This window comes from Macaca thibetana, chromosome 9 (genome assembly GCF_024542745.1).
Source record: "Macaca thibetana thibetana isolate TM-01 chromosome 9, ASM2454274v1, whole genome shotgun sequence".
Taxonomy (NCBI): Eukaryota; Metazoa; Chordata; class Mammalia; order Primates; family Cercopithecidae; genus Macaca; species Macaca thibetana.
The window spans coordinates 110692173-110712518 of record NC_065586.1 but is presented as its reverse complement, the minus strand read 5'-3'; the positions used below and the strand labels follow the sequence as shown (position 1 = coordinate 110712518).

The window sequence follows — 20346 nt, the reverse complement described above, 5'->3', positions numbered from 1 at the left end:
AGGAGATCCCAAAAGCTTACGGTATTTCTTGTAATAACCCAGTGGGAGTAGAACGTGGCTGCAGGGTTCTGAGTGGAGCTATTCTATCTTCAGTGTTCAATCGCTTTGTTTTGCATCCTTGTGCATTACAGCCTTCATCCCACTAACTTAAAGGAGTTGTTTTAATGTGATCTGTTCATTCCGTCATGTCGTTCCAGTGATAGGTTTTTAATGTTTTACTTTGTCTGTATCATGGTTGTATTTTACACTGTATTAGAGAATAAGAAACCTGAAAACAAAAGAGAAGCATTCATCTCTATTTGGATTTGAATGTGTTGGTATTTGTGCAGATTCTTCTCTGGGGGAATTGCTTCTAACAAAGGACAAATTAGCACTGTCTGGCATTTCTAAGTGTCCCTTTAAATATGAATTATAGTTCGTTTTAAGTATACGTATATATTTTGTTCATTATTTTGATCTATAATTAATTATAATTATTGTTGTTTATCATGAGCATTTTTCAGGGTAAGGACCAAGATCTATTTTTTTTTTTTTTTTTTTTTTTTGCCAGAAAGTTCTAGACCATTTAGAAAAGACCAAGGACCAAGGAGACTGTCCAGATAATCAAGAAGATTGTTCAGCCAAATTGTCTGTTTTCAGTGATCCTTTCCTGGGCTGTCCCATATATAAAATTTCAACAACTCATGTGATACATGTATTCACATGTGATACATGTCTCACATGTATCACATGTCCCTGCCTTATCTTTTTTATTTTACATCATTTAATATATTGTATTAATTTATCTTCACCCCCTACTAGAGAGTAAGCTCTTTGAGGGCAGAGATTTTTGTCTGTTTTGTTCACTGTAAACCCAGTGCCTACAACAATGCCTGACATGGCAGGTACTCATAAGGTGAATGAATGAATGAATGAACAATAGCCATATGTTTATTTGGAACTTGGTTATTCATAAATTTTTGTTTTGTTTTGTTTTGAGACAGAGTCTCACTCAGAAGTTCAGGGCTATAATGGACTATGATCGCACCTGTGGTTAACCACTGCACCCCAGCCTGGGCAACATACCAAGCCCCCCTCTCTCTCTCTTTTTTTTTTTTTTGAGACAGAGTCTAACTCCATTGCCCAGGCTGGAGTGCAGTGGTGCAATCTTGGCTCACTGCAATCTCTGCCTCCCAGGTTCAAGTAATTCTCACGCCTCAGCCTCCGAAGTAGCTGGGATTACAGGTGCGCACGGCCATGCCTAGCTAATTTTTGTATTTTTAATAGAGATGGGGTTTCACCCGGTCTCAAACTCCTGACCTCAGGTAATCTACCTGCCTCAGTCTCCCAAAGTGCTGGGATTACAGGCACGAGCCACTGTGCCCAGCAAAGACCCTGTCTCTTAAACACACACACACAGACACACACACAGACACACACACACACACACACACACACATTGTACAGCTATATAAAAATTTTTCTTTTTCAGTATCTTTGTTCTATAAGCTTTTTTTCTATCTTTAAAATTTGTGTTTTTAAAACTTTTAAAACTTTTTTTGTTAAACTAAGACATAAATGTACACATTATCCTATGCCAAGACGTCACTAGGTAATAGGAATTTTTCAGCTCCGTTACCATCTTATTAGACCACCATTGTATATGTAATCTGTTGTTGAGTGAAATATCATCATGCAGTGCATAAGTTAAATATACCGAGTTTGAGAACCACTGCTTTGTTGGACATAGGGCAGGAAGTTTCTAGCTTGAATTGGTTGTGGGGTGATGGAGGGGCAAAAAAATATAGGTCCACGAAAAGGACAAAAGAAAGAGTATTTCAGGCCAGACGCGGTGACCCATGCCTGTAATCCCGATACTTTGGAAGGCCAAGGTGGGCGGATCACTTGAGGTCCAGAGTTCGAGACCAGCCTGGCCAACATGATGAAATCCCATCTCTACTAAAAATACAAAGAAATCAGCCAGGTATGGTGGTGCATGCCTGTAGGCCCAGCTACTCGGGAGGCTGAGGCAGGAGAATTGCTTGAACTCTGGAGGTGGAGGTTGCAGTGAGCTGAGATCATACCATTGCACTTCAGCCTGGGAGACAGAGCAAGACTCTGTCTCAAAAAAAAAAAAAAAAAAAAAAAAAAAAGTATTTCAGCTACCTGTTCAGTACCATCTAGATAAAGGTTCTCTGATCATGGCCTTTGTGGCCTAGGAAATACCCTGGAATTGGGCTTTTTTTCAAAACAGTCTCATTAAATGTAGAATGTAGGTAGGAGACGCTCAACTAAAGAATAGACAGAAGAACTCGTGCTCTACCCTTACCCGACTGGCAATGGGGATATGGGAAACGTCCTGGTATCCAGGTGTGCCCTGTGATTCTGAGGAGCAAAGGACCAAGTGTGAGAAACTCCCTATCATACAATTTTTCTGCACCCAGAAGTTCAAAGCTGAAAATTGAAATCAAATTATCATCAATGATGAAAACCCTGCTTAAGCTAGGGGCATAGCATAAATTCTGAGTGCTCAGGCACTCACAAATAAGTTATACATAATCAAGTTATATACAGATCTCTGCCTTCATAGGGATATTAATCAGACATTCCAATGGTCATATAAATATAATGGGTTGAAAGGTATGTATGACACGGTACGTACACCTGAAGAACCTGTGAGCTGGAGAGCAAGGTGCTTACTAGTGGAAGCATAGTTGGTAGCAGGAAAGGTGCAGGTGAGCGGTTCAGACATCAGGTGCCAGTGAATCAGAGACCACTTAGAGCTCAGTCTCACTGGTCTGGGGATGTTGCCAAGGAGGAAACAAGATTTGAACATAAACCTCCAGAAAACTGAAAAACCTTCCCGGGACTAAAGAGGGGAGCATGGTAGGCTAGTCAGGTGTGGGGGCTACCTTGTTCAGGGCAGTGGGTGGTGAAGACACAGGTGTGGCTAGAGTTGACAGTTACCTTAATTTCAGCAAGCAGAATTTCTACTGGAAATAAATGGAACCGCGATTCTCCTATTGTCATTGAAAAGATGGCGCTTTAAACATTAATTAGAATAACTTTATTCCCTTTCAAAAATGGAAGTAGTTTTATGTGTTATTTATAGCCATATTCTTTTAAAGAGAATTCTGAACACTGGGAATCTGAGGAAAATTAAAAAAAAAAATTCAGATCACCTAAGCTCTTCTTTCAGGGTAGCATTGGCAGAAATCTTTATATAGAATAGAATAGAATGATGTTTTCAAAGAGGCTGTTACCACTTAGCAGTGTGCGTCTTAACTATGTGTTAGAGGGTATGGCAAATGATACCTTTTGATAGGTTCTTTAATCCCTTGCTCCTCTATCTGTAATTTTCAATTCATCAAGACAGCCCGTGAACATCAGAAGTATTTTTAAAATGCTAATCTAAAGTTATTAGAAAATTCAGATTACAACAAGTTGAAATACATTTTTCAAGAATTAGCCTTTTTAAAGATTGTGTTCTATGAAAGGCTTGGGAAAAACATCCCATCTCCAATAGTACTTTCCATTTTTGCCATTTTAGGCTAAGATGTTTACCAGGTCAGGATCATTCCATGTAGGACATGTGAACTTATGAAATGCATGGATATTTGTGGAGTGAAATGGATGAAGATTGAGGGTAGGCAGTTGAAGTTACAGATTAAGGGTTTTCTGTGTTTCATTTTTTTTTTTCAGGTAAAATTGTATTATCTAATTCCTAAGTTACAAGAACTAACTATATATCATTTCTGAAATAGAGTTTTGGAAAGTAGTTAAAATGATGAGTTTGGTCTTCCTTTCATTGCAGTGTAATCCCTGGGATTTCACCTAGATATTTAGGTCAGGAAAATAGCATGATCACATTGTCCATACCCGCAAGGATGAGTGGCAAAAATGGAAAGTACTGTTGGAGATGGGCTGTCCTGGATAGGTGTGCCATTTATTCTATCATAAATATTTCCAAACCAAAGAGATAGAATAGCTCTCTTCAGGAGCGTACTCTCATTTGCAATTGCCTTCAAGGTTAGAGTTTATGTAACCTACATCTCTTAGTACATGTAAAACAAATGCTTTCCCATTTTATCCTCAGAGGGAAAAGAGTTGATCACTGATTTCCTTAAAAGAACCCACAATACACTTAAAGACCATCATTACCCTGACTTTTTCTTTGGTCTAATCCTATCTACTTTTTTTGAGTGCTCCTTCTGAGCCCTTTTATTATTCCTGTTGCTACCCTGTGATCCCATTCTAGTTTCTTCTCATTCCCCTTAAACCGTGGTGCACTTAACTAGTCACAGTCTTGTTCTCTGTAATCAGGGCCTTCTTAGTATAGCTAAACACAAAGTAGTGCATAACCCAACCCTATACACAGTACATGTGAATGGAAATTGTTTCTTATGTTGTTGAATTGTGGTCAATTTCAGTTGCTGAAAGAGTTAAGAAGAGCCTTAAGAGACTAGAGCAGTTGGAAGATGAGTGAAGTTTCTACCTTGGCACCACTATTTTGATGTCAATTAAGTAGTTTCAGGGGCAAAGATGGAATTACTGGCTCAAAGTCATGCAGAAACGCCCTTTACCTGATGCTATGCCAGAGGAACTTGGCTCTGGACATAGGGTCCAGACACCAGCCTGATTTAAAGTAGTATGAAATAGAGGGGAAAGAAAAATAATTGTCCATCTCTGTAAGTATTGTGGAAGACATAAAATAAGCATAAGAAGTGGTCTTTGCCTTCAGTAAGCTTGCAGATGAGATGAGGAGACAATCATAGTGACAGTGTATGGAGTATCACAAGAGAACATATTAAAAGCCAGATGTCAATCATTGTTCTGTGTCTCAAGGATGCAGAGCCCTGGGGGACTGGAGGAGGCTGTCAGCTTTGCCATGAGGGTGAATCTGAGAGGGACTGGGAGCCTGGGTGAAGTTGGCATCACCGTGGTGGTGAAAAGAATGTTAGTGGGGTGCTGAGGAGATGGACTGGAGTAAAGTGCTGGTGTTGGGGAAGAGTCAGGTGAATGTTTGGAAGATGTCGGGGGCTTCTATGAAAGATCAAAGCATTTGGCAGAGTGGAGCAGGAAAACCTGTTAATGGAAGCATCATCTTTATCATACTAATTTGGAAGAGGTAAGCAGGGGAGATTGGGCAGTGGAGAAACTAGAGGAAAAGAGCCTATTAGGAGGGATAACAGACCCCATGCTAATGGCTTCCTGTGGTTGCTGGTAAAAAATGGCAATGTATTTGTGCCTTTGTTTTTTATAAGGTCAGTTTATAGACACACATATAGCTATGGCTGGGGATGTCTCTTGTGCCTGGAATTTATAAAAGGCAAAGATACATGACCTTGTATGTATCTGGTCATCTATGTATGTATGATCATGTGTCTGGAGGCTAAAAAAGGGAAAGGAATAATAGAGAATGTAGACTTTAATAAAACTTACATTTGAGTCCAAAATTCAAATGTGTGGCCTAGTTTGAGATGTAATTCCCTGGGGTTGGCAAGGTCGTTTCTATTAAGCATAGCCAGCCATTCATTTCTTCTTGTGCCTATTTTCAGCCCTAATGCCGGATATTAAAGTAATCTGTGCTATGGTAGAAGACTTTAATACTAATTTTTCTGTTATGGGCCAAATCTTAGAAAGCAAAAAGCAAAGTGAGTGAGAATATTTATTTCTGAATGATATCATTGTTTCTTGAGCTGTTTATAATTAATATTGTTTGCACACGATGTTCTACAAGTTAAGCAACAAGCTTACTGTGTAGTCAAAGATTTTATTAATAAATAGAGGTTTCAGATGATTTATTTCCAATCAAGGCTCTTTACTTAGTATTGTAAATTCAAACTCTGCATTAAATACAAACTCTCAAATGCCTTGCTGTGGGGCCCGTTTTATCATCTGGTTGAGCTTGTAACTATCATCTTTCCCAGAAATGGTAACTGATTTTGATGTGCATTTAGAAGTTAATGTGAAAAACTCCTAAAATATGTTTTTTGAGGCTTAGTATTTGCTTTCAGAACAATGCATTAGCAAAAGATATTTCTGGTGGGAAGCTGCCCCCTCACATTATTGTTGAGTCTCTGCTCGCTATTTTGAGCTCTGGGCTACAGTGGATGGTACTTTTGAGCTGCCGTGTGTGGTACTTTCAGCTACACAGTTCTGGGTTTCAGAGCAAAAATGGATTAACTCAGATCCCACACTGTAATGGAATTTTTGGTGGTTTGAGAAGACATTGTGTCATAGTCTACTTTTGTATTCTCTAGGAAGATAGGGTTTGATGAATAGACTAACACCTTGGATGAAACAAAACTTTCAAAAAATTTAGTTGGAGGACAGAGGCAGAGGATGGGAAGCATTTGGTATTCGCAGTGTTAATTGAGGTGAAGTGCTTCAGAGTTCTGTACCCTGCGTCTGCTCCAGCCCAGCTCTAGCACTTGACAGCCTAGGAAGGTGCAGGAATGGTATAGTCCCAGGCAGGGTGGAACAGGACTTTCTTTTCTTTTCTTTTTCTTAATTTTGACACATATTTTAGATTCAGTGGGTACATGTGCAGGTTTGCTACATGGGTGTATTGTGTGATGCTGAGGGTTAGGTTCCTATTGAAACCATCACCCAGGTAATGAGCATAGTACCCAATAGGTAGTTTTTCTACCTTTCCCTGCCTGCTCCCCTACCCTTGTATTCCCCAGTGTCCATTGTTCCCATCTTTATGTCCATATGTACCCACAGTTTAGCTCCCAATTATAAGTGAGAACATGCAGTATTTGGTTTTCTGTTTCTGCATTAGTTCAGTTAGGATAGTGGACTCCAGGTAAATCCATGTTGCTACAGAGGACATGATTTCATTCTCTTATAGCTGCACAGTATTCATGGTGTATATGTACCACATTTTCCTTATTCAGTCTGCCATCGACACGCACTTAGATAGATTCCATGTCTTTGCTATTGTAAATAGGGCTGTAATGAACAGATGAGTACATGTGTCTTTTGGTGGAACAATTTATTTTTCTTAGGCTATATCCCCAGTGATGGTATTGCTGGGTTGAATGGCAGTTCCATTTTTAGTTCTTTGAAAAATCTCCAAACTGCTTTCCACAATGACTTAACAAATTTACATTCCCACCACTATGTGTGTGTGTGTGTGTGTGTGTGTGTGTGTTCCCTTTTCTCCACAACCTTGGAGCATCTGTTTTTTTGTTTGTTTGTTGTTGTTTCTTTTTGACTTTTTAGTAATAGCTGTTTGGACTGATGTGATATGGCATCTTCTTGTGGTTTTGATTTGCATTTCTCTGATGATTAGTGACAGTGAGCATTTTTTTCATATGTCTGTTGGCCTCTTGCATATCTTCTTTTAAGAAGACATGTTTTTTGGCCACTTTTTAATGGAGTTATTTGGTTTTTTTGCTGGTAGAATTAAGTTCCTTATAGATTCTGTATAATTGACTTTTGTTGGATGCACCGTTTGCAAATATTTTCTCCCATTCTGTAGGTTGTCTGTTTACTCTGTTGATAGTTTCTTTTGCTGTGCAGAAGCTCTTTAGTTTAATTAGATCCCACTTGTCAATTTTTGTTTTTGTTGTAATTGCTTTTAAGGAGTTAGTCATAAATTCTTTGCCAAGACCGATGTCCAGAAGGGTATTTCTTAGGTTTTCTTCTAGAATTTTTGTAGTTTTAGGTCTTACCCTTAAGCCTTTAATCTATCTTGAGTTAATTTTTGTATCTGGTGATAGGTAGGGGCCTAGTTTCATTATTCTGCATATGGATAGCCAGTTATCCCAGCACCATTGATTGAATAGAGAGTCCTTTCCTCCATTGCTTGTTTTTGTCTACTTTGTTGACGATTAGCTGGTAGTAGGTATGTAACTTTATTTCTGGGTTCTCTATTCTGTTCCAGTGGTCTATGTTCTGTTTTTGTACCAGTGCCGTGCTCTTTTGGTTACTGTAGGCTTGTAGTATAGTTTGAAGTCAGATAATGTGATGCCTCTAGCTTTGTTCCTTCTGCTTAGGATTGCTTTGGTTATTCAGGCTCTTTTTTGGTTCCATATGAATTTTAGAATAGATTTTTGTAATTCTATAAAAAATGATGTTAGTAGTTTCATAAGAAGAGCATTGAATCTGTAGATTGCTTTGGGCAGTATGGCCATTTTAACAAGTTTGATTCTTCCAATCCATGAGCATGGAATGTATATTTTGTTTGTTGTGTTATCTGTGATATTTTTCAGCAGTGTTTTGTTCTCCTTGTATACATCTTGAACCTGTTTGGTTAGATGGATTCCTAGGTGTTTTTGTGTGTGTGGTTATTGTAAATGGGATTGCATTCTTGACTTGGTTCTCAGCTTGAACTTTCTTGGTGTGTAGAAATCTATTGATTTTTGTATATTTATTTTGTATCCTGAAACTTTATTGAAATCATTTATCAGTTCTAGGAGTCTTTTGGTGGAGTCTTTAGGGTTTTCCAGGTATAGAATCATATCATCAGCAAAGAGAGACCGTTTGATGACTTTTTTTCCTATTTGGATGCCTTTTATTTCTTTCTCTTGCCTAATTGTTCTGGCTAGGACTTCCAGCTCTGTGGAGTGGTGAGAGTTGACATCCTTGTCTTGTTCCAGTTCTTAATGGAAATGCTTCCAGCTTTTGCCTGTTCAGTATGATATTGGCTGTGAGTTTGTCTTAGACAACTCTTATTATTTTGAAGTATGTGGAACATGATATTGGCCTAAGGGTAAAGTAATACATCTAGAGCACATGGCCCTCATCACTGGAAATGAGGGGGGTGTAAGACAGGTCCCAGAACTTTCATGGGGCAAATTCAGAAGGGCTCCTTGCTGGACGAGTTTTCCTAGGAAAGAGAAGAAAGGACCCACCCAAGGCTACTGGCACCCCAATTAAAATGCTCATGTTGCTCAAAACTGAATTGAAAACATTGATCATGTTTGCTTAGCATCCCTCTGTCTCTTACTGGTGCAAATTGATTAAAACCTGTATGAGAGCAGTAGCACAAGAAAGAGATACTCAGTCTACTGATATGGATGAAGAAAATGTCTTTCACATTTTGCCTCCAAACCTACCACTGGGTAGAGTTTTAGGTATGACCCATTCTCTTAAATGTTTGGCAATATGAACTAGTGGACAGGCAGATGGAGTGTTGCTGCAATGAATTTGTTGAAGCATAAAATGTTACTACTGTTTTTAGAAGGTTGAAGAAATAGTTGCTACTGCAGCCCTGTTCATGCCATTAAAATACTGTTCTGTTTTCACCCTTATTGGACACCCCCATACTTTGTTCCCCTGCTGTTCCATGGTATTTTTACCACATGGGCAGCTCTCGTTACTTTTTAAAAATGATTTCAGCTTTTAAAATATGCCTGTTACTAATTTTGCAACTTTTATATAAAATTTCTTGGATGTACATGTTCTTCTTTAGTAGTTGATTGTATTCAGTGGTTTCTAGAGAATGAATTCCGGAGCATAGCATCCACAAGGCACAGGACTTTTTGTAGCCAGGCTTTGGTGATGGCAAAACAGGGCAGGATTCAGTTGGGACCTTGAGTGGGGAATGTTTTTTTTTTTTTTTTTTTTTTTTTTTTTTTTTTTTTTTTGAGACGGAGTCTCGCTCTGTCACCCAGGCTGGAGTGCAGTGGCCAGATCTCAGCTCACTGCAAGCTCCGCCTCCCGGGTTCCCGCCATTCTCCTGCCTCAGCCTCCCGAGTAGCTGGGACCACAGGCGCCGCCACCTCGCCCGGCTAATTTTTTGTGTTTTTAGTAGAGACGGGGTTTCGCCATGTTAGCCAGGATGGTCTCGATCTCCTGACCTAGTGATCCACCCGTCTCGGCCTCCCAAAGTGCTGGGATTACAGGCTTGAGCCACTGCGCCCGGCCGGGGAATGTTTTAAATAATTGATCAGAAGAAAGCAATTAATCTCTTTCACTAGAAGCCCTATTTTTTAATGAAAGGAATCTATGCTTTTCCCTGGGTGTATGTTAACTGTCAGCTAAAGACTAATGGAGCACCCAAAGTAAAAATCTAAATATACCCTACTGAAGTTTGACCTTACTAATTGAGTTGTTTATGATCATTTAGATGTGAACGTTTTGCTTTGTACCATCAGTGAAGAGTATTTGCTAAGTTGTTAATACCAAACAAACCAAAGCTTTTGTAAAAAAAAAAAAAAAAAAAAAAAAAAAAATGTTCATCTTTAGATATTTTTGGTTAAAAAGAGTAATGCCTTTGTCAAAGTATAATTTTCAAATAGTATAGGACTCATACAAATCTGGGATGAGCATGTATCAAAGATTCATTCAACTTATTAATGACAGAACCAGCAGGATGTTAAAGTTGGTTCCAAGGAGAAATAAAGTTGGGTTGGCTGGGTGCAGTGATTCATGCCTATCATCCCAGCACTTTGCGAGGCCAAGGCAGGAAGATCACTTGAGGCTGAGAGTTCAAGACCAGCCTGTGTAACATAGCAAGCAACCAGCCTGCCTATACAAAAAAATTAAAAATTAGCTAGGCATGGTGGCACACGCCTGTAGTCCTAGGCTACTTGGGAGGCTGAGGCAGGAGGTTTTCTTGCACCCAGGAGTTGAAGGCTGCAGTGAGCTATGATCATGCCACTATACTCCAGGCTGGACAACAGAGTAAGACTTTGTCATGTATATATATATAAAATTGAAGGAGTGGGTTATAAAGACATTCAGAAAGGAATGTCAGAATAAGATGGCTGCGCTAGAGGTAAAACTGATTCATGGTTCAACATGATGATAAAACCAGACAGAAGTCATCTGGATCTCTACAGGACAAGAATAAAAAGTTAACATTAACTTCTAAAGTCTGGGCCTTTCAACAATAGGAAAGGGCTTGTCCAACACAGATCTAGTCCCCCCCGGATAATGAAATAATCCTTGCATGAGCTGTTAAATAATGCCCCAGTACGACATTTAAAGAACATGCCTTCTTCCCTTTACCTTGTTTACAAGTTTTGGATAATTTTTCTTAACATTACTATTACTAAAGATGAACTTCTATTTATATGAGGAACCTAGAGGAGTTAAATTCATAGAGATAGAACGTAGAATGGGGTTGCCCAGGGCTGGAGGAAGAGGGAACAGGGATTTTAATGGGTACAGAGTTTCAGTTTTGCAAGATGAAAAGAGTTCTGTGGATGGATAGCAGTGATGTTTGCACAACAATGTGAATTTACCTAATGCCACTGACCTATACATTTAAAAATGAGTAAGATGGTAATTTTTTTGCTATATGCATTTCATCACAATTAAAAATAAAATTACAAAATGGACTGACACATGGGTATATGAAGAAAAAATTAATAATTCTTTACCCTCCTGAGAGAACCAATTTAATGGTTCTGTTTATGTTAACTCACTTTTCCTAGTTCATAAAAACATAACTAGAGTTATCTAAAAATGGGATTTCTAAAATTGTTTACTCTGTGACATTTGTTCTTTTCTCTTAACAATATATCACAGACAGATCAATGACTGCAACCTAGAGGGCTGTCAATATCCACAATCCAGAGGGCTAAACTCATTCTTTTTAATAGCAGCTCCATAGACTGGACATAGCATAATTTATTCAACTGTTTTTCTACTAATGAAAGTTTAGATTGTTTCCTGTTGTTTTTCTTTTCCTGCCAATACAAATGTTGTTAAAAAAAATTGTTTTACTACAGCAGAGCCGTAGGCCAGGTTTTGAGTAGTGACAGCAAGAAGGCAGAGGAGGGAATGGATCAAAGAAACACCTCATTGGGTCAGGAGCAGTGTCTCACACCTGTAATAACGGCACTTTGGGAGGCCAAGGTGGGCGAATCACCTGTGATCAGAAATTCGAGACCAGCCTGGCCAACATGATGAAACCCCGTCTCTACTAAAAGTACAAAAATTAGCCAGGCATGGTGGCAGGGACCTGTAATCCCAGCTACTCGGAAGGCTGGGACAGGAATCGCTTGAACCCAGGAGGCAGAGGTTGCAGTTAGCCAAGATTGTGCCACTGCACTCCAGCCTGGGCAATAAAGAGTGAAACTCCATCTCAAAAAAACAAAAAACAAACAAACAAAAGGCCAGGCGCAGTGGCTCACGCCTGTAATCCCAGCACTTTGGGAGGCTGAGGCGGGCGGATCACAAGGTCAGGAGATCGAGACCATCCTGGCTAAACATGGTGAAACCCTGTCTCTACTAAAAATACAAAAAATTAGCTGGGCGAGAATGGCGTGAACCCGGGAGGTGGACCTTGCAGTAAGCCGAGATAGTGCCACTGCGCTCCAGCCTGAGTGACATAGTTAAAAAAAAAAAAAAAAAAAAAAAAAAAAAAAAAAAAAAACAAGAAAGAAAAGAAAAGAAAGAAAGAAAAACACCTCCTTGGGGGAAATGGGGAAATGGGTTGGATTTGGATTTGGGTCCAGTTGAAGATGTTGGTGTTGGCTGGGCATGGTGGCTCATGCCTGTAATCCCAGCACTTTGGGAGGCCAAGGTGGGCAGATTGCCTGAGGTTAGGAATTCGACACCAGTCTGACCAACATGGTGAAACCCCATCTCTATTAAAAATACAAAATTAGCCGGGCATGGTGGCACATGCCTGTAATCCCAGCTACTCGGGAGACTGAGGCAGGAGAATCTTGCTTGAACCGGGGAGGTAGAGGTTGTAGTGAGTCGAGTTTCTGCCATTGCACTCCAGCCTGGGCAAGAAGAGCGAAACTCCATCTCAAAACAAACAAACAAAAACAGAGAATGTTGATGTTGGAGGTTGGATGTAGCTACCATTTTGATGAGAAAGGGAATAGAGAAAGAATAGCAGAAGGTTTTATGGGAGATGGCAGAGAAACTGTGAGGAAAGGGTGTGTTTGGAAAATGCCAGGTTTAAGATAGGCATGGGTTCTGCCTGTGCCCAGCACACAGGCAGATTTAGTAGATTGAAACAAATCAGGCTCTAAAACTTGGGGAAGACATCACCAAGAGAGATCATTGATTTGAGCATCCCTCGCATAAAGTCATAGTTGAGGCTGTGAGAGTGGATGAGATCTGTTCCCAGGGAGGCCTTACATCTTAGTGGGAGGAGATGGCACCCATGGGAGTGACCTGCATTTAGGGGCCTGGCTGCTGAGCCTGAGAAGGAGTAGACAGAGGAGAAACAGGAAAGTAAAGCCTGGGGCGGCAAGAGAGGGAAGAGTCTGAAATGATATGACAGCTGGTCCATTCTCAGGAAATGTAATAATGTTAAGTATCTTTTAGGTACTGGCATCATAGGCTCCCCTTCTCACTGCTTGTTGTATATGCCTTTAAGAACACCTGCCTCTGGGAGTCGCATCAAACACTGGTTTCCTTGTATAAACCACCAGAAATAATGGTATGGTTTGGTAAGCCACCTTGAGCACTACTTTGAATTCAAGGAAAAAGGCAAATCAAATCATAATAGGCACAGTTTGAATGTAGCTTGGCATCTCTCAATAGTGTTAAGAATTCATTTTTTAAGGCTATGTTATGTTCACAGAAACTAGGACTTTATTAATAAAGGATACTATATGTCAATTTCACAAAACCATGTAATCTGGAAAAGGTTACAGAGAGGTGCCCTAAGAAAGCAATAAACACAAAGGATTTCTAAAACGTTTAGAATTAGCTTTGAAACGATCTCAATCTATTTTTGTGTATTGCCACCAGATTACCCTATTGACACCAGATCTTTGTATAAAGACTCTGCATTTTTAAGCCGTAATTGACTGGAGGAGAGAGTTTAGGGAATTACCAGTAGTCCGAATACATTGTTTTGTTGCTTCTCAGGGCTTTGAGAAATCCAAAGTTTGGAAAAATAACTGAGTCGTTAGAACTTGATGTCACTGAGGAGTGAAATCTGTGGGAACCTGCCAAATTTCAGGGAGGATTCAATTTATTTCAAACGTTGTGTTTCCTGTTTTATATTAGATACAATTAGTTTCCTGAAGAATCAAAAGAAGACTCTCACCCCTCAAATACCTTGCCATCTTGTAGAAAAATCAGATCTGCACATAGACAGATATTGAAGAAAACACTCTAAGGTTCTGTGACCCTCTACCCCTAGACTCCCTATTGTTGCTGAAGGAATTTGCAATCTGAATGAGGCCAGTCCACACATGGGTTCCCCTGACCCACAGGACTCATCTGGGGAGGAAGAAGCAGGTGGGAGAATAGTGGAGGCAGAGGAGAGGTTGGCAGGTGAGAGGAGGCAGCAGGTGGTGAATGAGCTGTTTTCCAGATACTATGATCACAGGAGTATTTATAGGGTGGTCAGTTTCAGGCGTGATGGACTTAGGCCATAATCTTGGGTTACTTAATTGTAAATTGCAGAGAAGAAGGTCATAGCTGTGGAGTGTTGATCTAAACAAAGACCGATGAATCCACAATGGAAAACTTGTTTGTGGGTTCCATGTCACCTTGAATGTCTTCCGTGGCTTATAGTCAGTGAAGAGTCCTGACTGAAGGTGGGGGGGGTGTCGTGACTTTCATCAGAACCTTACTGTTGCTCAGCCCTAGTTCATCTAGATGCATTAAGGAGTCATGGGAACTCAGCAGATGAACCCTGGGAGCATTCGAGCAGGTCCTTAGGAAAGCAATTTACTGATTGAACTCACCTTGTCCCCAACCCAACTGAATACCAAATAATCAAGAGGAATCCTGGATTCTTTGCCTAAGGAATTATAAATTGGAACCAGCTGACCTTGGGGAAAGCGAGGTTAAGGTCAGAGATTTCCAGCTTGGGCTGTTGCTTCTCAGCCATTTGTCAGAGAGAGAGATTTATTGTCAGGGACTGCTTTAGGCTTTATTTGCAGACAAGTTGTTGTGACCTGCTCTGGTCTTGTCTGAACACGTAGACCAGGCCCAAGCTCCCACTGCCTGTTTGCACCATCTCCCTAATCCACAGCTGCACAGTCGGAAAGAGATGCCAAAATCCAGACACAATAAAACATCCAAATGACAGGTCTTTCCTCTTTTGCCTGTTCATTTTTTACCTCCCTATAATATATGAATAATTGGCTTATTCTGTTTACTGCACAAAGAGAAAATGAAAGGTCTGAATTTTTCATAGCAGTGGGAAAGTAGTTCCAGAGTGTGAAAAAATATAGCTACTGGAAATTTCAGCTACTGCCTTTGGTATAATGGAAATTTATTACTCAACTCCGTAACAATCTTGGCCCAAACCATGCAGTTGTGTGGGCAGGCAGTGGGCACCCTTCCTAAATAGCACACTGCCAGGGGCACCTTTGCTCATATTTGAGACAGCCCGAACCAAGGGTATCTTTCTATCAAAGACTGTTTGATTATCTCAGAATTTTAGACATGTCACAAAAGCCATTGAGACCTAGCCAATGGATTTTACTTGTATGAGATATTGCATAGCTCCCAAGGGGAGGGTCAAAGCCCAATAATAAATAGCTCTTTGTACCAGTCCCCTCCCTAGCCCCAAACCATTGAGATCATAGGGTAAGCAACCAGTTAGTACTCAGGCGAAGGCAGTGCTGCCCGGCAGTGTGGCAGATGATGACCAGATGTGAACTTGTCATCTACAGTGTGTGGCTGTGACCTGGCACAAGGAGGCTTCTTCATAAAGAACGGAGAGTATCTCTGCACCCTGGACTACCAGCGGATGTACGGGACACGCTGCCATGGCTGTGGGGAGTTCGTGGAGGGCGAAGTGGTGACCGCTCTGGGCAAGACCTACCATCCCAATTGCTTTGCTTGTACCATCTGCAAGTAAGTGAGCCTATCTTTCCAAAGCCTCCAGCTTCCTTCAGCAGAGAATGCTGGTTTGGGCTGTTAAAGCTTGGATTATATACCTTTTGTCTTCAGTAGCACATAGTCTTGTCCTTAGATTTCTTTCTTACTTTACTATCAGTCCTAGTAAAAAAGTAGATTAGTTGGAAACCATATGTATGATGTCCTCTACAAAGTAATATGACTGATTTTTAGTAGATTGAAACTAATTCTGAAAGCAGCTCCGGGTCTCAAAACATTTTGGAGCAATAAAAACATCAAGGGGAAATGGCATAACTGCTTAGAAGGATAAAGCTTATTTGGAAGTATAAATTCCTAGGCATGTGTGTATGTTTAAAATGGTCTCTTTCATTATAATAGGGGGTGGCAAACTGTGTCCCATGGGCTGAATTAGGCCCGATACCTGTTTTTGTGGATAAAGTTCTACTGGAATGCAGCCACTCCCACTTGTTGTGTGTGGCCTATAGCTGCTTCCGCACTGCAACAGCAGAGTTGAGTTGTTGCGACAGAGACCATATGGTCCACAAAGTCTTAAAAAATGTACGATCTCATCTTTGGGGGAAAATATTTGCCAACCCCTGCTCTCTACATGTGTGTCATCTACCAAGGTTGTATCTTAACTGTGCAAACCAGCTTGATTAAAATGATCAGTCAGGCTGGGCGTGGTGGCTCACCCTAATAATCCCAGCACTTTGGGAGGCCGAGGCAGGTGGATCACCTGAGGTCAGGAGTTTGAGACCAGCCTGGTCAACATGGTGAAACCCTGTCTCTACTAAAACTACAAACAAAATTAGCCAGGCGAGGTGGCTGGTGCCTGTAATCTCAGCTGCTTGTGAGGCTGAGGCAGGAGAATTGCTTGAACCCAGGAGGCGGAGGTTGCAGTGAGCCGAGATGGTGCCACTGCACTTCAGTTTGGGTGACAGAGCAAGACTCCATCTCAAAAAAATAGAAATGTAATAATAAAATAAAATGATCAGATATAACAGAAGAAAACTATGTGAAGTGTGAATAGGAAAACGTGGGGCTTTTTGTGGTTTTTGTGTTTTGAGGTCTGCATGTTATAAAACTTAAGATAGGTTTGATTCCTATAACTAGGAGACTCACCACCAAGGGTCAGCTGCTTTATTGATCAATTCTAATTTGGCAGTTTTGCAATCCAGTGCCTTTTCAAGTGGTGATCTATTTGCTATGCCTTCTAAAAACCCCAGTTCAGAGGAGACATGTTGCCGGTTTTTCAGCATTTTATGTTTCTAAGCCAGAGAAATGTAAGCTCTAGAATGGAAGATTCAATATTGTATAATTAATTAACAAGATAATACTGATAAATAAATCATAATAAGACACAAACATTCATAATAAAATTATTTAAATAACTATAGCTATGTGTTAGCTCATTTCTCCGTTTCATTTTTTAAAAATCATAATTTAAAAATTCTGGATGAATGAACTGAATATTTTTCTGTATTTAATCAAAAGCAAAGTTCTGCCCTGATTTTTACCTTTTCAGGCTGTGGCGCACAGCCTGGTTAAGAGTCCCAGGCTGGCATGGAGCTCCAAGTCCTAGTCTTACTTCCCAGGGTGAATTGAGACCTGTGTGATTTAGCTTTTTCAAGACAGTTGCCTCCGCCTTAGAATGAGAAGCTGTGAACTAGATGCGAGCGATTTTTCAAGCCTCGCTCATCACTGGAATCTCCTGGATGGGTGGGAGTGGACTAGAGGTGGGAGTCTCTCTAAAAAGATCAATGTTTAGCTTATTTTTCCACCAAAACCTGCATGCTAATTTAGTAGTTTCTGGAGGGTTCTCATGTATGATGTCACTCAGCCAGGTTGGAAGTCCCTGTTTCCAGTAAACTCTAAGAGCCCTTCTGATGCTGACCCTGAGAGGTCGTTGCTTTGAAGTTGATATAATGATAGACAAAGATTTATTGACTATCTCCCTGTCCCTGGACATTTGAGCCAGCAAAGGAGCACTTACTACTACTGCCTCTACTGCTGCTGAATGACAATGATTCTGCCTGAATTGGGGGCCTCCTTTTTAGCTGAGAAGTTATATTCATACAGAAGTTAATTTCACCCTCTTAGCAATTCTTTGAAGGGAATCAGGAGTTAATATTTCTATTTATGAGTCACTTTGAGGCTCACCGTTTAAGGGACATTCCCAAGTTAATGTTAGAACTCAGGTTTTCTAACTCTAAATCCAGGTCTCTTTCTATTATAAACATTCATGCAAATAAAAGAAGGAAGTTGTCCAGTATGGGTACAGGATATAGGGAGGGAGGAAATTCCTGAAAAGGGCCATTACAAAGCAACAAAACCCACACTTCAGAAGGCCCAGCCCAAGTTGAGAATCGAACTCTGGCTTGTCCCTTAGAGGATCCACGTGGAACTCGGGTCTAAAAAAATAAGCTTGGATGGGAAGGAAGGCTTGGGCTTGGGTGGGGTAAGCGAGGTGCCTCTGGGTATGCAACAGGTAAAGGGCACTTATTCTCAGGGTCAGTCACGGAGCACGAGGGCCTATTTAAACATTGTGTCCAGGTCCACTCCTGGCCTGGTTGGAGGCCACAGAACCTGTGCGTGTTGTGTTGAGTGGATCCTTAACTTCCTGACTCCCTCCTTACAGAACAGATTTAAGACTTGTTCAGGTTTAGCTAATGAGTGTGAAGCAGTAGGGCTACTGGCATCCGGCAGACAGTGATTTTTGATTCTTAAAAATAAAGCAAGTTCTAAGTTGGTGGATGCCATCTGCACCTGCCTATGGCTTGATCCCCCTAGTTGGTCAATCCAGGCACATCACTTCACCTCTCCAAGCCTACACTGTACTGCAGAAAGTGACACAGCACCACAAGTGGAGAGGACACCACCTCTCCTCGGGACTTCTAAAACGTAAGAGTGTAAGAATCTAAAACTCTCCATGATGACTGGAGCCAGCCACATTTGTGGGGTTAAGTCCAAATTTACCTATATGTTGTTTATTACAGTTAATTGCCAATTGTTAGGCTACTGAGGGGCAACTTAAAGGGAATGTAACAGCCGTGGAAATAAAAACGAATGTCAAAAAGCTGGTACTTGCTCTTAAGTATTTGCTTCTGACTCAGATTTGCGGTGATGTTCAGCTTGTGAGTTTCACATTTCCTAATTGACAGCATCACACATTTGAAAAATCACGTTGATGAAGATTATTGCCACATGGGCCAAGGGCAAGTGCGTGGGCATGGAAACTGTCGTTGATGTCTTCATGTCATTGATGTCTTTAAAACTGATGTCATTGATGTCTTTAAAAAAGTCATTGATGACTTTTTTAAAAGGCTGGTGACCTGGGAGAAGAAACTGATCATCTACATGCAGAAGGCAATATTTTTGCAAAATATGCTGCTATTGATGAATACCTACTATGAAGAGAAATTGTCTTTCTGAAAAGAAGCTAATATGAATTCTTAAACAGATATTTACAGCCTGGGCCGGGTGCAGTGGCTCAAGCCTGTAATCCCAGCACTTTGGGAGGCCGAGACGGGCGGATCACGGGGTCAGGAGATCGAGACCATCCTGGCTAACACAGTGAAACCCCGTCTCTACTAAAAAATACAAAAAAAAAAAAAACTAGCTGGGTGAGGTGGCGGGCGCCTGTAGTCCCAGCTACTCGGGAGGCTGAGGCAGGAGAATGGCGTGAATCCGGGAGGCAGAGCTTGCAGTGAGCTGAGATCCGGCCACTGCACTCCAGCCTGGGCGACAGAGCGAGACTCCGTCTCAAAAAAAAAAAAAAAAAAAAATTTACAGCCTGTCCCGTTTCTCCCAGTTTAAAAGGGACTGGGTCTCCAGCACCATGAAACATTCAGTTCACCCATGTAGATGTCCAGCACAAAGTCTAATTCTGCATAATCATCACAGAGGTCTAGGCACGGTCCCAGGGAACTGAAAGACCTACTGCTTACTGCTTGACCGGTAGCCAGGTCTTCTGGGGTGGGGCCTTAAGCTTCACTGGGAATTCATGGTATTTAAAGTATTTTTTCATGAAGGACTTTCCATTTGGAAACTTACTGTTCTGTGTGCCCTGCTAGATGACTTGCTGGAACATCCCTTCACTAATGGAGGTAAATCATTCCATTTTACTACCTGGTTGCCCTTAGAACTAGTACATTCCCCTTTCTTCTCAAAATGAGGCACATTTATTTGTTTGGACTATCTCCAGCTGGCTGGGTTGGTTATGACTGCATTTCAGACATGTTGGCTGCTGCTTCTCCAAGAAATAAATGGGCACGGGAGGGCAACAAGCAGAAGGAGTAAGGAAAAGGAATGAAATTGCTGCAATAACCTTGAGGGCGATGTCTTTCTGCCTCCAGACGCCCGTTTCCACCCGGAGACCGAGTCACATTCAATGGGAGAGACTGCCTTTGTCAACTCTGTGCACAGCCGATGTCATCCAGTCCGAAAGAAACCACCTTCTCCAGCAGTAAGTGCCCCGGTGACCCACTGACATGAATACCTATGCAGTCCAGAGGTAGCTCAGGCAGGTGCCTTCCTTTTTGAGAAACCTGTTAGCTGGAAATGAGAATCATCTATCTACTTGAATAGATATTTCTCCAAAGATGAGATTAAAATGACCAACAA

General features: G+C 41.0%; 1 protein-coding gene across 23 annotated transcripts in view; it reads left to right on the top strand.

The window, feature by feature from the left end:
• The window catches only part of ABLIM1 (actin binding LIM protein 1), a 342305-nt gene that overhangs the window by 176327 nt on the left and 145632 nt on the right, over positions 1-20346 (top strand). For all 23 annotated transcript variants that reach the window (XM_050804240.1, XM_050804258.1, XM_050804255.1 and 20 more), the window contains exons 3-4: positions 15537-15720; positions 20079-20188. In XM_050804240.1, coding sequence (XP_050660197.1) covers positions 15537-15720; positions 20079-20188 — 294 coding nt within the window. The remainder of the gene's footprint in view (positions 1-15536; positions 15721-20078; positions 20189-20346) is intronic.